The sequence below is a fragment of the Molossus molossus genome, unplaced genomic scaffold, assembly GCF_014108415.1.
Source record: "Molossus molossus isolate mMolMol1 unplaced genomic scaffold, mMolMol1.p scaffold_m16_p_18, whole genome shotgun sequence".
NCBI lineage: Eukaryota > Metazoa > Chordata > Mammalia > Chiroptera > Molossidae > Molossus > Molossus molossus.
The window spans coordinates 57,646,185-57,662,189 of record NW_023425353.1 but is presented as its reverse complement, the minus strand read 5'-3'; the positions used below and the strand labels follow the sequence as shown (position 1 = coordinate 57,662,189).

Below are 16,005 nucleotides of genomic sequence, written 5' to 3'. Positions count from 1 at the left end.
TCTTCAATTAGTGTGACACATTGCTCTAAGACCTTAAAATCTAGCCCCCAAGAGTTGATGCTTCCAGATAACAGATGTGCACAGTTTTGTTTCAGGGTCATTTTATTAAAAAAGCCAAGGTTTCCAGGACAAATGCTTAATTTTTATGCCTTGAGTTAGTGAAGGCAAAAATGCAACAGGAAGGGGTTTATTGGGAAGGGCAGGACATGAACCAATTTGCGGGCTGGGGATTTGAATCAGCAGTGGTGAAGGTTCACTGTAGACAGCAGGGGCAGAAATGAGGCGGATGAGTGGTGAGCAGCAGCTCAGCCTGACTGCAGAGGGAGATGAACACTTTTCCTTTTAGCTTCCTACTGCGGTTTTTACCTTCTGAATTCAATGTTTTCCTCAAGATAGCTACAGTCCTTCAAAAGAAATGGAAGCCAAGGGCTAAACTACCCTAGTCACCATTTCGATTCAGTAATTTGAGATTCTTCTATTCCTCTCACTTGGCTTAATTACCAGGAGAGGTCTTTTCAAGAAGAGTATTCAGTTACATCCTACACTCAAGACAGGCAAGTTCAAGACACTACATGGGCAAAGAGAACAGCTCTCTCCAAGTCTATTTGAGAAATGATGCTATTCAATCTCATCATAAAATGGTTCAGAAAAAAGATATTTGAGGGCAGGATAGGAAGCTTTCTAGATTCTTCCAGGTTAATTTCTGTGAGTGTTTCCTGTAATTTGTTTGAAATACTGTTAATTCCCAGAAAGACTACATTACAATTCAAACGTTAAGTTCCAGAAAGCACTTAAAGGCCATGGTTTTCTTACTTTCCATGTCTCTGACATGTCATTCACTATTGCCACTGGTTAAGGAATCCATGCCCACTAGGCCAAAGTCCATTTAAAGAAACAGTATCTAGCAAGTATGCAAAATAGTGGGTGTTTTTTGGACTGAACATCAGATGTACAAAGCTTGCTAAGAAGACAGAGACTTTTAAAACTACAAGGTTTGGCATTGAGTTTTGAAGTTAGAAGGGCTCTAATTCTCTTACTCACTAGCTACTTAATCATGGATTTCTCTGAGCCTGTTTCCAACTATGAACATGAACCCTAACAGCTGCTTTGGAGGAGGACTGTGAGAATTAGGACCATATTGGATATGAAGTGCTAAGAGCGTATGGTACATAGCTAGGAGCTTAATAAATGCCCTTTTCCTCCCCGATTCTTCCCTTTTATGTTATTCACAATACAAGCATTTAAACAAAATATACAAAATGTTTCTTGCCATTTAGGGATCTGTCTTTACATATATTTAAATCCTGCTCCCTGTTTAAGAAAGCAGACTTTAAATCTCCTGAAGGGCAGCACATTGCCTTCATACTTTTACACCAACCTTGAAGAAATCAAAGTATTTGTTCAAGATTAGTTATAAATGTAAAAGCATATTTAATCTTTTCTTAGTAGTAGTGAAAAGAATTGCCAAGAAGCTTTTTGGGAATGTATTTAAAGCAAAAAAAAAAAAAAATGTTGCAAGTAATCCCCCTACCAGACAAATCTCTCTTTGTAGTAAAGAGTCCCTACCTTAGCTGAAATACTAAGCTAAAATACTAAAACTCCCATAGGGGTGTTTTTCTCATAGAATGTTGGTTGCAATGTCTTTATAAAATGCACCAAATAACTCAGTGCTCAGAGATTACACCTGGAACTCTGAAAGGTATGCCATATTAGACAAATCAAAATTTAGAGTATAGATTTCAAATGCAAACTTGATCCCTGCCTTACCTTGTGCTGATTGACACTCCATATCCTTATGATGGAGTCTCGACCTGCCGTGAAAAGTCTATTGAGGGCTGGGTCCAACTGCAGGGCATTGACTCCATTTCGGTTGTACTTCTCCACTTCATCTCGAATAACATAGGAAACCTGACAAATATATCAACATTTGCTTTTTATGAAGTTACAGACATGCAATAAAATGGCCATCTGAAACTCAAAATCCCATGTTTTCCAATATAAAACTTATTTTTCAATCCAATAAAAATTTATTTTACTCTATAAAAACTGAAGGACTGAGGAGAGAAGAATGATGTTAATATCAGCCTGGTCCAAGATGAGAAAAAGTATGAGGCTAAACTACGGTAATGGCTTCCCTACTGGTCTCCTCTTGCACTCAGTGGTTGTCTTTCATCCATTTCCCACAAAGCGGCTGGAGACTGGAATGGGTCTCACCCCTGCTCAACCCTCTCCAATGCTTCTACTAGACTCACAATCTGACCTGAACTCCTCTACACAGCTGTTAAGTACCTGGATCATCTCTCCTACCACTCATCTTTGCCCACTCTGCCTCCGTTCCTTGCACACACTGTGCCTCCAGACAGTCACATGTGCCAGTCCTGTGTGTTTGGAAGGTCTTTCTCCCCTCTCTCTGGCCAAACCTACTGCAGTCTTTAGGTTTCTGTTTAAATTATGCTTCTTCAAAAAGGCCTTCTGTGACCTGGCAAGCAAATGAAGTTTTGTGTTCCTCCAGCCACTAAAATTTTCCTTCAGAGCACTTTCCACTGTTTTGTTACTGTAGATAAGTTCTGTCTGCTTCATGCAAAACTCAAGAGAACCAACCAAAAGCAATTACAATTTTGAAAAAGTCAACAAACTGGCCAGTAACCAAAAGCAACCTTTTTCTAATTTAATGAAATAAAACAGTTAAGAATATAAAGGGAAGTTCGAGGTTCAAGGGGAGACCCATTTACAACAGCAACAGGAACCTAAAATAACTGATAACAAGTCACATAAACAAAAAACCTAAAGGAGGCCCATACTACAGCACAGGAAGATTCAAAATCAACCACTGTTTCCTGAATTTGTGAATATATCCCACCTTTGGCCAGAACCCATTGAATTTCTTTCTAGAAGTTGACAATATACATAGCACAATGTTTTGGGGGGACTACCCAGTTATCTGAAAATGAAAGCATATTCTTTAAAGATCTTAAAAGGGCTCGGCCGGTGTGGCTCAGTTGCTGAGTGTCAACCCGTACACCAAGAGGTTTCCAGTTTGATTCCCGGTCAAGGCACATGCCCAGGTTGTGCGCCAGATCCCCAGTGGAGGGCATACAGGAGGCAGCCAATCGATGCTTCATCAATATTTCTATTTCTCCCTCTCCCTTCCTCTCTATCTTAAAAAAAAAAAAAAGATCTTAAAAGGTAATTTAAAGCTAAAGCTACCAGAATTACAATGAAGTACCACAATAGTAATTATATAAAAAAAATCAATGGAATAAAACAAAATTTTATTTTCCTATTATAAATTTTTTATTTTGGTGTAAACATAGTGTTTCAAATCAACAAGGGCATGATAAATTACTTAGGAAATTATCTAGGAGCATCTAGGGATTCTATAGGGAAAAATTACATATTCTTTTTTCAAATCTTCATTTGGTCCAAATGAATTTTCATGTGGACCAAAGACTGAAATTGAGTAATTCAATCATAAAAATACTTTAAAAAAGACAGGCAAATATTTATATACACACCATTGAGAAGGCTCTGCTAACATGACAAAAAAGATAGCAATCTTGACAAAGGAAAACAGCAATGCTGATCTGACCAAACATAAGTCAAACCTTTTGCATGTACACAAATGCTCACCGCAGCATCCTTTACAAGAGCCAAAAAGTGGAAACAACTCAAATGTCCATCAACCAACAAAGGATAAACAAATATGGTATAGACATGCAATGGAACATTTTTCAGCCATAAAAGAAGTGAAGTAGCCCTGGCCGTTTTGGCTTAGCGATTAGAATGTCAGCCCAGGGACCAGAGAGTCCCAGGTTCCGTTCACGCTAAGGGCACGTGCCTCGGTTGCAGTTTGTCCATGGCCCCGGTTGGGGTCGTGTGGGTGGCAGCCACTCGATGTGTCTCTCTCACATCAATGTTTCTCTCTCTCTTCCTCCCTCTTTCTCTCCTGCTCTATCTGAAGATAAATGCAAAAATGTCCTCGGGTGAGGATAAAAAAAAAAAAAAAGTGAAGTAGGTGAATGAATCTTAAAAACATGGTAAGTGAAAGAGGCTAGTTATAAAATGTCACATATTTTATTATTCTATTTATTCTTAATGTCTAGAATATGTAAATCCACGGAGACTGAAAGTAGATTAGTGGTTGCCAGGGGCTTGGAGGAGAGGAGAATGGGGAATGACTATTAATGGTTATGGGTTCCTTTTTGGGACAATGAAAATGTTCCAGAATTGGGTGATCAATGTACAACTTTGCGAATATATTAAAAATAACTGAATTGTATACTTTAACAGGGTGACTTTATATTAAATAAATTTTATCTCAATAAAATTGTTTTTTTAAAAATACCTTCTAATATCAAAGAATAGTATGGGCAAGGTTAAAAGGCAAACATCTAACTGGAAAAACAATGAAATAAATACAAAAGACAAAAGTTTCAACAACATACAAAGATTCCTCACAACACAGTAAGAACAAGTCAAACTCTCCAACAGAAAGAGGAACAAAGGTCATGAAAAGGAAATTAAAAAAAAAAAAGGCCAATGAACATGTGTTGAAAAGGGCCAGCGTTGTACACACAAAGACAACAAAGATGTTGTCTTAACCCAGCCCTTTGAGTACAGGTAACTAAATGAAATCTACTCAAACCAGCTTACATTGAAAAAAAAAATTATTTTAACATAAGGATACAAGATATCTAACAGCTCAGGGCAGGAAATACAGTTATGACTCATAAAAGACATTTTAAAATAAAATCATGACACTTCTTTGCTGAAGCCTTCCAAAGGCTTTTTGCTACATTTAAAGTTCAAATTCCTTACATACTTTGGTTCTACCTTGCATCCTCACACTCTCCTTCCAGCTAACTCCCCCCTGCTTCTTTCACAGGAGTCACACCAAACTCCTTTCTGTTCCTCAAGCACATCAAGCTCTTTCTTCTTCCCGTCCCTTCACATTTACTGTTCTCTGTGCCAGAAAGATTCCCCACCTCTCCAATCCACACAGGAACTCGTCCCCCAGCTTATATCTTGTCTGGCTCACCTCAACCCTTCAGGTCTTAGCAGAAAGGTCACCTCCTCTCAAAGGTCCTCCCTAATCTCATCCCCCTATCACTTACCCTACTTATTTCTTTCACAGTTCTTACCACACTCCATATTTATCTTTTTTTGTTACATCTTCTTCATCTGCCTTGTTCCTCCCACCACTCATTATAGTGTCCGGCATAGACAAAATTAAATAAATATTTGTTGCATGAATCAATACTAGAAAGCCATCAAGAACCAAGTTGGCTTCAATGTGAATTTCAGTCTCTTGCCATCTCTCTTTCTCTGGGGCTTTAAGGCCCCTCATCTGCTTCTCTCTGCATATTTCCTTTAATAGAGACCGTGCAGCACATATGAATCTTAATTTTAACATTTCTGGGAAATTATCTGATTGGTCCAATGGGAAAGGGTCAGAGAATATCAACATGACTGTCAGGTCCTCATTATAGAAGGAAAGTAATTCTTAGCAAAACAAGCCTGGGCCACCTCTTCAAAGGTATCTACCATAGATGTGTGATTGAAAATGGCAAAGAATTAGAAGCATCTTATTTGGATAAATTTTGGCACATCCATAAAACAAAATACTATTTAATTATTTAAAATGTTAATGCAGAGCCTGGCAGGTGTGGCTCACTGGTTGAGCGCTGACCCATGCACCAAGAGGTCGCTGGTTTGATTTCCGGTCAGGGTACATGATCATGATGTGGGACCAATCCCCAGTGGGGGGCATGCAGGAGGCAGCCAGTCGATGTTCTCTCATCATGGATGTTTCTCTCTCTCTCCCTTTCCCTTCCTCTCTCTCCAAAATAAATAAAGAAAAAAATATTTTTTTAAAAAGCTCAGACTCTGGATTATGGTTACGGTCATTCATGCTTTTTATATGGTGTGAATGTTTCACAATGGGCATATATTACTCAGCTTTTTGAATTTATAATTTAATTTGTATCCAAGTAATTCTTGTCTATACTCAGAAAATCAAATAGTACTGAAAGACTGTAATGAAAAACCATTTACCTACTGTCTGTGTCATACTCCCCATACCAATCTTAATCCCTAGAGGTAACTAATTTCAACTTGTGGTTTCTTCTGGATAGTTATTCCTCAGCATTTCTTGAAATACTGTGCATATTCTACAGCTTTCTGGCTTACCCATTTTAGATTTACCTATTCACTCAGACTCTGGTAGATTAGGATGTAACTCTAAAACCACCTCCAATAACTCCTCCCTCTAGTCTTCTGATAGAGAAATACTGCTATTTTTGGTTGAATAATCAGTGCTACACTGATTTTGTAATTGCTAGCTACTGACTAGCTAAGTACTATTATGAATACATTTCCTTCCTCAGAGAGCTATTTGTTTTTCCCTGAGTTCTATCTTTCTTTCCTTCTTCAATGGCTTCCTCTACTTTTTCTATTTTCTTTCATTGCTGAACCATATTAGATATTCCAGCAAGAATCTAGCCCTAGCCAGTTTGGCTCAGCAGTTGGAGCATCGGCTTGTGAACCAGAGTCCCGGGTTCGTTCCTGCAAGTGGCAGGTACCAAAAAAAAAAAAAAAAAAAATCTACCTCACTCCCTTTTCCCAGAAGGCTTCCCCCTCAGCATCCTCCACCCTACACTCCAGACTGGGCTGGTTGCCCTCTGTCTGCTGACACAGCTGCCATCTTCTGAGCTTCACTTTACGGCTTTTCTGGGCTAGAGCCATTGTTTCCTGAATTCCAATGTCTCCTCTCTTTGTTTACTCCTAGTTTTGCTGAAGTACATCCCCAGGACCTTAAAAAACAAACTTAGGAAAAGGGACTGGCCTCCCCTCTCTGCTCTGGTTCACCCACAGTCTGTTCTGAATACAGAAGCCACGCCGATCTTATTAAAACACAGGTATATCATGTGTATTTTTCTGTTCAAAATCCACCACTACTTCCCATCTCATGAGTAAGAGCCCAAGACCTCACTATGCCCTGTAGTGCTCTCCATGATCTGGTTACTGCAATTACTGCTCTGCCTTCCCCCCCTACTCCTCTTCCCCTCACTCACTCCATTCCACCCAAAGGCACCTTTATAGCACAAATCGGCCAGGTACATTCCCACTTCAGGACCTCTGCAATTGATATTCTCACTGGAATGCTCCTCCCCGCATGGCAATCTCATTTCCTTCAGATCCTTACTCAAAAGTCAGCCTCTCCTCAGCAAGGCCTTCTCTGGACACTGCAACTAAAATTTCACTTCCTGCTCATCTGCTGCATATCACTATTTAACTATTATGTAACCTTTAAAACTTATTATCTCCCAACTTGTTATTATGAAAAATTTCAAACACATACAAAGGTTGAAAGAATTACACAGCAAACATTCACATTCCTGCCACATACATGTATTCTACAATGCACAGTTTCCATATTTGCTTTACCTCTTAATTATCTAATTTGATCCATGTTATTTTTTGATGCTTTTCAAAGTAAGTTGCACATCATCAATAATACTTCCCCCTAAATACTTCTAGTTGATGTATATCATTAACTAGAGTTAATTATTTATTCATGGCTTTAAAAATTAATTTTTCTTTATTGATTTTAGAGAGAAAGGAAGGGAGAGGGAGATAGACACTGATGAGAGAGAACATCGATTGGCCGCCTCCTGCATGCCCCCCACAACCTGGGCATGTGCCCTGACTGGGTATCTAACTGGTGACCTCTTGGTGTATGGGTCAACGTTCAACCACTGAGCCACACCAGCAGCAATGGCTCCTTATTTTTAAAGGTAAAATTTACTTAGGGTGAAATGTACAAATCTAAGTGTATATAGATACTCTGACAAACGAATACACCCGTATAATACAAACACCTACTAAGATACACAGAACATTGCCACTACCCTAGCAAGCTGCCTCATCCTCATCCTCATCCTCAACCTCTACACCCCACTCTCAATCTAGATCTGACATTTTTCACCATAGGCTGTTCTATAATACCCTATAAATGGAATTACACAGCTCTTTTGTGCAAGACTACTTCTAGCTATCAAGCTAACTCAGGCTAAATTTGGCCGAGAAAAATTGGCCAAATATCAATAATTCTTATATCTGTTTTTCCTACTCGATCTTGTGGACAATGACTTTCTACTCAAATCTATATTTCTAGGATGTTAATTTAATTTTAATCCTTACCCAAGGATATTTTTCCATTTATCTTCAGATAGAGTAGGAGGAAGGAAGAGAGAGAGAGAGAGAGAGAGAGAGAGAGAGAGAAAGAAAGAGAAACATTGATGTGAGAGAGACACATTGATTGGTTGCCTCTTGCATGACCTCAACTGGGGCTGGGGACAAACAGCAACCGAGGTACATGCCCTTGGCTGGAATGGAACCTGTCACTCTTTCATCTTTTGGCCAATGCTCTAACTGCTAAGCCAAACTGGCTAGGGCTAGAATGTTAATTTTAAAAAGAATTCTCAGCCTGGCCAGTTTGCTCAGTGAATTGAGCAACATCCCATAGACTGAGAGGTCCTGGTTTGATTCCTGGTCAAGGCACATGCATGGGTTGCGGGCTCAATCCCCTGTAGGGGCATGCAGGAGGCAGCTGATCAATGTTTCTATCTCTCTCTCCCTGCCTATCTCTAGAAAAATCAATAAAAACATATTTAAAAGAAATAAAAAATAAAAAGAATTCTGAAATGCAGTCTTTCCTGACTTCTACTTAGTGGTTAGTAAAAAACTGCCCCCAGGCCAAATCCTGTTTTGTAAATAAGGTTTATTGAAACAGGGCCACACCTCTTCATTTAGGTAATATCTATGGATGGTTTTGTGTTATAATTAGCAGAGTTCAGTGGTTATAATACAGAATGGGCTTCAAAGCCTAAAATTCTTATTATCTGGCCCTTTAGAGAAAGTTTGCAGACCCACATCGGCACCACAGTTTTAATTACCTATCACATAAAAAGTAACTCAGATATTTCTAATTTGAAAGGGTCTTTTTTTTTTTTTTGAGAAGCTAGGATTTGGCATCATTCTACTTCCTTAAAAAAGTACCAAAGATTAATTAACCAACCCAGAATTGGGACTCAAAAATCAGGAGTAAAGACCACACTGAACTCTGAATAGGTCTAGAATAACTAAATATTAAGCAGGGAAAAGAGTTGAGTACTGGTAGAATAGATATTTGTTGGTTGCCTCTCCATTCCTCACTTCTGTTCCCAATGTTTTTTCCTCAAGGCAAGCAAATTCTAGGAGAAACTGTGCAAAGGCTACTTAAGAGACTCACTGACACCTTGGATAGTGTGGTGAGAGGACACAAGGTCTGGGTTAGTTGCAGCCACCATGCCACCAAGAAGGAAGGCCTAGAGCTGGAAGTTTGGGAATAGGAGAAGACAGCTGACTTGACCTCACTTCTTAGGGTAGAGAGTCACAGTGAGCTCTCTGGTTCAAGATTTGCATGAAATCAGCATTATCTCTGAGTTTTCATTTACATGAGCAAATACAGTGCTTTATTATGTGAGCCTGGTTAAGTTGGTTTCTGAGTCATTTCCAACCCAAATAATTGTTATGAAAGACCAAGTATTTATATTCTTGAACCATCACTGAATATTAGGGCATGGTTGTTGCTCCTGAACCAGAAATCCTAGTGACTTTTGTCCAACCTCCCCCCAAGAATTCTGAAGCAAATGAGAGAAGAGGCAATGGTTGAAGGAAAGATGGAGAGAGAGAGAGAGCCAACCAACAGACTCAGTTTGTTGGAAAATCGTAACACTAAGGGACCACCTCGATGTGAAAAGACTTGCTTTGATTATCTTGATTACCAGGAAAATAACTGCATCATATATGTGAATTTACATATTTGTCTGATCATATTTCTGACAATCACAAATTCATCCCTACCCCCTCACATTCATCTCCAACCTCCTTAGAAGTTGAAGATGGCAGATATGTGCTTATTCTACATTATAATTAATAAGCAGTATGTTTGGATCCTTCTCCACTGGTCATTTATCAATAATGTAAATTTCAAGGGTTTCTTTTGGCCTATAATTTGGTAATGGACCTCAGGGCTACTACCTCTTGGTATAAGACACAGATAAACAAGAGGCAAAATATATTTATGTAGCCGTATATATTTTTCCAAAATGGAAAGATTTTTTATTTATAAGAGCAAAGAATATTATAAAAAGTTTAAAAATATGAAGGTTCATATATGTTAAAGCAAAAAATATCCCATTTTCTGCCTTACCCATAATCACCCATATCTAATACACCAGAGATAATCAGTTAATATCCTTCCAGACTTTTAAAATGCATTATTTCCTTTGTGGAATGGGACCATGCTATATTGACTTGCTTTCTGACTTCTGGACACCTTTCCATTTTAATAGTACAGATCTACCTATCTTCTTAACAACTGCAAATTAATCCACTACATGAATGTACCTAAGATGTCTGCCAATTGACTACTGATTGACAGTTTTTTCTTCACAGTTCTTGTAATAAACACCCTTGCATAACTAGAGAACGCTACATGCATATATACTTTGGTAAAACAATTTTTAAAAGGAGAATTACTGGGTCAAAGGCAATATATATTTAAAATTTTGACAAACAGCAAAACACAAAACAGTGACTATTATGACTCCATTTAGAGTAAAATATCACGTTAGTCAGGTACATATGCATGAAGAGTTATGGAACACTGGTTTTCCACTAGAGGAAATTTTGCCTTTCAGGAGACATTTGAAAATGTCTATAGAGTCATTTTTGGTTGTCACAAGTGGGAAGGTGCTAACATCGAGTGGGTAGGGTAGAAGCCAGGATGACGCAAAACTTACAACGCATCGGACAAGACCTCCCAAGACCTCCCCTAGCTAAAGAATTATCCCCTCCAAGATGTCAATAACACTCAGGGTGAAAAAACCTGGTCTAAGATTATATATCACACTGTCTAGTTTTCTTGAAGAGTGGAGGACAATTATCACTTATGCTTTTGTATTGTTTGTGGGGGTTTTTGCAGTGAAGATGCTCTAGTTTAAAAAACACTTCCATAAACAAAAATTCTTCCTCATGTTGAGATAAAATCAAGCTCTGTGGCCTTTCACACAGATTCTGGACCTTGGGGGAAATTTCTGAAAGTAGCTAACAAGATTCACCAAATCTTCTGTTCAGCAGACTAGTCTTAGTTCTTTTGAATGCTCTTCATAGGAAATAGTTTAAAGCTACTTTATCAATCTGATTACTATACCTATTATTTTTTTTTTTTATCCTCACCCGAGGACATTTTTTTGTTTTTTGTTCAGGTAGAGCGGGAGGGAGAGAAAGGAACAGAGAGAGAGAGAGAGAAACGTCGATGTGAAAGGGACACATCGAGTGGCTGCCACCCGCACGACCGACCAGGGCCGGGGACAAACCGCAACCGAGGTACGCGCCCTTAGAGGGAACCGAACCCGGGTCTCTCAGGACCGCAGGCCGACGCTCTAACCGCTGAGCCAAACCGGCCAGGGCTGATTACTATACCTATTAAGAACAAGGTGATAAGTGCTGAACCTCAAACTCTAGTTCTGTACTCTGCTCATCAAAAAGTGGAATTATCATCCCTCTTATTCTACACGCCATGGCTCACATTCAGCTTATTAAAACCCAGTTTTCCACACACACTACAGATTTACATTTCCCCATCCTATACTTTTATACTGCCTTTTAAGTCTAAACACAAGAAACTGAGAGGCCTGATTAACTCTCCTTACTATCCTAAGGAGTGTACCATTCTAGTATCTAGAATACAATTAAATGACCATTTTAAGTTACATTTTAGTCAGAAGCAGTCAGTTTGCCCACCTGGCTTGCATGCCGGGTTACTTAAATTCCGTCACTGAGGCACTTAGAAATCACCTAATAGTCCTGGCCCAGTGGCTCACTTGTTTGGAGTATCTTCACATACACCAAAAGGTTGCCGTTGGACTCTCATCAGAGCACATAGTTAGGTTGCAGGTTCAATCCCAGTCGGGGCACATTCGGGAAGCAAGTGATCCATGTTTCTCTCTCTCTCTCTCTCTCATTCGGGAAGTAACTGATCTATGTTTCTTTCTCTCTTTCTCCTCTCTCTCTCTCTCACCCCCTTCCTCTCTGTAAAATCAGTAAACACATATCGTTGGGTGAGGATTATAACACGGTAAACTATTTTAGATTTTTATTAATTTCACTCAATTCAACATCTCCTGAGTGCTTAAAATACTGTACTCAACAATGTGATCAATAAAACAAAGAAGTGAATTTGCTGGGGTGACCTTAGGAGCACTCACTGATTTCAACCTGTAGAACTACAGATAACGCTGTTTTGTAAAGAAAGCCTCGGTGGCCTTGCCCCATTTGGCTCAGCGGTTAGAGCGGGGGGCCCATGGACCCGGGTTCAATTCCCGCTAAGGGCACCTACCTCGGTTTCAATTTGTCCCGGCCCTGGTTGGGGTCCTGTGGGTGGCAACCACTCAATGTGTCTCTCTCACGTCGATGTTTCTCTCTCTCTCTGAAGACTAATGCAAAACAAAAAAAGTGTCCTCAGGCCGGATGTTACTTATTGCTGGACTGTCTCAATTCTCTGTGCATTTTTGGGCCAAACTAAGTACTCAGTAATGTTTAATGAGTAAGGGCACCACACCGTCACGAGTATACACTACACCTGCAACAAACACCTGTAGTAAGGCTTTTACTCCTTGCATCGCTGAAAATAGGTAATAATAACTCTCAAACGTACCCATAAAACAAATGTGGATTCACGAGAACATAAAGATCTTATTTTCCCCACTAATACCAGCACACTCCCCGGTCCCTTCCACCTCACCAGGGAGAAAGCTCCGACATAAAAGGCAGGGGGCTCTCCGGAGCAGAAGCCCCGGCACACGGGTCTGCGCTGGCCGCCCCGCCACGCCCCCGCACAGGCCCCCGGGCGCCCGCCAGCCCGCCGGGGGAAGTGCCCGGAGGCCTCCGCTCCGCCGCGGCTAGGGCAGAGCGCTTTGGGGACAGGCAAGGGACGGGGGAGGCAGGTGGGCGGCGAACCAGCCTATCCCGACCTCGCAAGCCCAAGCCCCTGAGAAAGCGAGCGGCGAGCGGCGGGTAACCCCGGGCTCCGAACAGAGCGTCCGAGGGCCCCAGAGCTCAGTCGGCCGCCCCCCGCCCCCTCCCCCTCCTGAAGCCGTTAGCGCCGCGGCCCCACCCCTCGCCGCTGGCCGCGCCTCGTCCCGCTCGCCCCAAGCTGCTACCCTGGCCGAGCGCGGCCCGGCCCGGGGCATCTGCTCGCTGGAGGTGGGCCCGGGCTGGCAGCCACGTCCGAGAGGTCGAGGAGCCGGGTTCTCATACCTGCACTTTCCTCCGCCCAGCCGTGTTCTGCCGGTGATGGGCCGCCATCTTGCATGTTGACACTCCTACGTCACTTCCGGAAGTGGCTCCGTCCAGGCGGAAGTCGCGCCTCTACCCCTTTGGCCAAAGGCAGGTGATGAGGCGGCTGTTAGGCTGGTGCTTCATTCCGCAAGCGCTGTTTGTCGCCGTGGCCGGTGGCCCTGTGAGGTACAAGTACCGAGAAATGGCCGCGTGCGTATGATTCTGGTCTCGGAGAGAGCTGGTTTCAGCCGAGGGAGCAGTCGGAACCCAGCCCTGTGCCTCCAAACCCTGGCTTGTGCTGCCCTCCAGACCGCCCGCCCTAGGGCCCAGGCAAGCATAAGGAGAGCGCTGACAGAATTAATTATGCTGGAACGTGGGTGGCTTGGACAGACACCCTTCCCCCAAATTTTCCTAGTCCGCCAAGAGAACCAAAGATTGGCCATGACACACCCCAAAATGCGGAGAATTATAAACTGGCCTCGAAGGAGGTGGCCCCCATCTTCAGGAGCAATGTATGTTTAAATAAGAGATAAAAGGACGTTAGGAAGGTGAAAAAGTACAACTAGTTAAAATTGCTTTCAGAGACCACTTTTTAAAAAATACACACTAGTTAAAATTTCTCTCAGAGAACACCTTTTTTTTTAATCCTCACTCCAGGACATTTTTGCATTTATCTTCAGCTAGAGCAAGAGGGGGTGGGGAGAGAAGAGAGAGAGAAACATCAAGTGGTTGCCACCCACAGGACCCCAACTGGGGACAAACTGCAACTGAGGTATGTGCCCAGGAACCGAACCTGGGACTCTCGTGTCTACGTGCTGATGCTCTAACTGTTGAGCCAAACCGGCCAGGACAAAGACCACTGGTGAAGTTGCAAATGTTGAAGGAGTTGGGCTCACTCAAGAATCTGGTTTAAACCATCTCTCCTAAACCTGTGTGACAGGCCCTTCCGGGTGAAGGTTTGACTCAGAGTTTTCCTGACACTAATTATAGGTGCTGAGGTCAGTCAGACTCCTGTGCAAGGGAATTGTGTAGAACTGCACAGCCCTGTACAGCACCCACTAGGCACACATGGTGAGTGAGCACTTGAAATAGAGCTAGCTCACGTCGAGATACGATGGCACAGTAAATTGCCCAACAAATTTCAAAACTTAGGACGAAGGCAAGAATGTAAAATGTGTCAACAATTTTCATACTGATTACATGTAGAAATGATAATGTTTTGGATATATTGGGTTAAAATATTATGATTATTTTTTTTAACTTTTTATAACGTCGTTATCAGTATATTTACAGTTTTATTTGTAGTCACTTTTTTTTTTTTGGTGTAGTGCTAGTATAGAAATAATGCTTAGGGAAGTTCTTGTCTAGACAAATGCCTTTTAAACTAATAAAGAAATGTGAATTAGAGGAATAGAAACTAAATGGCAGAAAGCTTCGTAAGCAAAACTGGCAGTGATAACTTGTAGATATACCTATACTGCATTTTATTTCAGATACATTCATTCATTTATTTAACAAATATTAAGCACCTATTAAGTACCAGGCACTATATTAGGTGCAGGGAATCAATGTTAAGTGCACACAGTCATAGAAGTTAGAGTCCCAGGGTAAGACAGGAATTAATTAAACTTATAAATGAATATGGAGATAAGTACAGTGAAGAAAGATGGTTATATGACAGGAAATGATCCTCAGGTCAAGATCTGAGGATGGAGTTAACGAGGCAAAGGAGAGTGAAGAGGCTGTGCAAAGATCTTGTGGCAGGAGGGAGCTTGGGACATTCTGGGAATGAGGGACCAAGGCTTAGAGTACAGAGAGCAAGAGGACAGAGTATACAGAGGCCACACCCAGCAGCAGGGTCTTTTAGATCAATGGGAAGCTATTGAAAGGATTTAAGCAGGGGAGGAACATGATCTGCATTTAAAAAAATTATTTAGAATATACCTATTGGGCACCCATAATGTGCCAGGCACCATGCAAGCATGTTACTCTGCACAATATGCTCATACCTGCCAGAAATGGATTGTTAGGTGGTTGTGGTCCCACTTTGGACCTGAAGAACATTGAATTTGTGAAGCCCTTTTAATGGGCAGAATGTTCAGCAGTATGTCTTGAAGTTCACTTTGCCTGACAAGAGATGGCCTTGGGTAGTAATTCATAGTCAAAGGCTAATTGTTTCACCAGTTGGTCAAGGACATGGAAAGAGCAAGATTGGAGAACTGGTGATAAGATTGGGGAAGGGATATTCTGGATCTTGCAGAATAAATCTGAAGAATAATATGGATGACATGAACTGCTCTATGGATGAAATTCAGCCTCCTTTCCCAGGTTCAGTGCTTGCTCAGTGGAATTATGAATAAAATGGCAGTGATAACAGGATTAGAGCTATGCTTGGGATAACCAATCCATTGCTGAGTGTTCAGGTTGCTAGCAGCAGAGACCATTCTTGAGTTGGTGATATACCCCAGCCTCCTGGAGGATTAGCCAACCACCTGGAGGCAAGTCATTTCCATTGGCCCTTCCCAATCATTGAGGGAATAGTTATTTGTCCTCTCTGGAACACACTTACTGTAGATTTAGATTTGCTTTCCCTGCTTGCTGTACTTCTGCTAGCACCAC

The 16,005-nt window shown here is 41.4% G+C and overlaps 1 protein-coding gene across 2 annotated transcripts in view; it reads right to left on the bottom strand.

Annotated features, from left to right (window-relative positions):
- WDR48 (WD repeat domain 48) overlaps positions 1-13,418 on the bottom strand; it is a 35,132-nt gene extending 21,714 nt beyond the window's left edge. For both annotated transcript variants that reach the window (XM_036266191.1, XM_036266192.1), the window contains exons 1-2: positions 13,366-13,418; positions 1,768-1,908 (exon numbers count right to left, since the gene is read on the bottom strand). In XM_036266191.1, the coding sequence (XP_036122084.1) occupies positions 1,768-1,908; positions 13,366-13,413 (189 nt within the window). In that variant the 5' untranslated portion in view covers positions 13,414-13,418. The remainder of the gene's footprint in view (positions 1-1,767; positions 1,909-13,365) is intronic.
- Between the last annotated feature and the right edge of the window lie 2,587 nt (positions 13,419-16,005).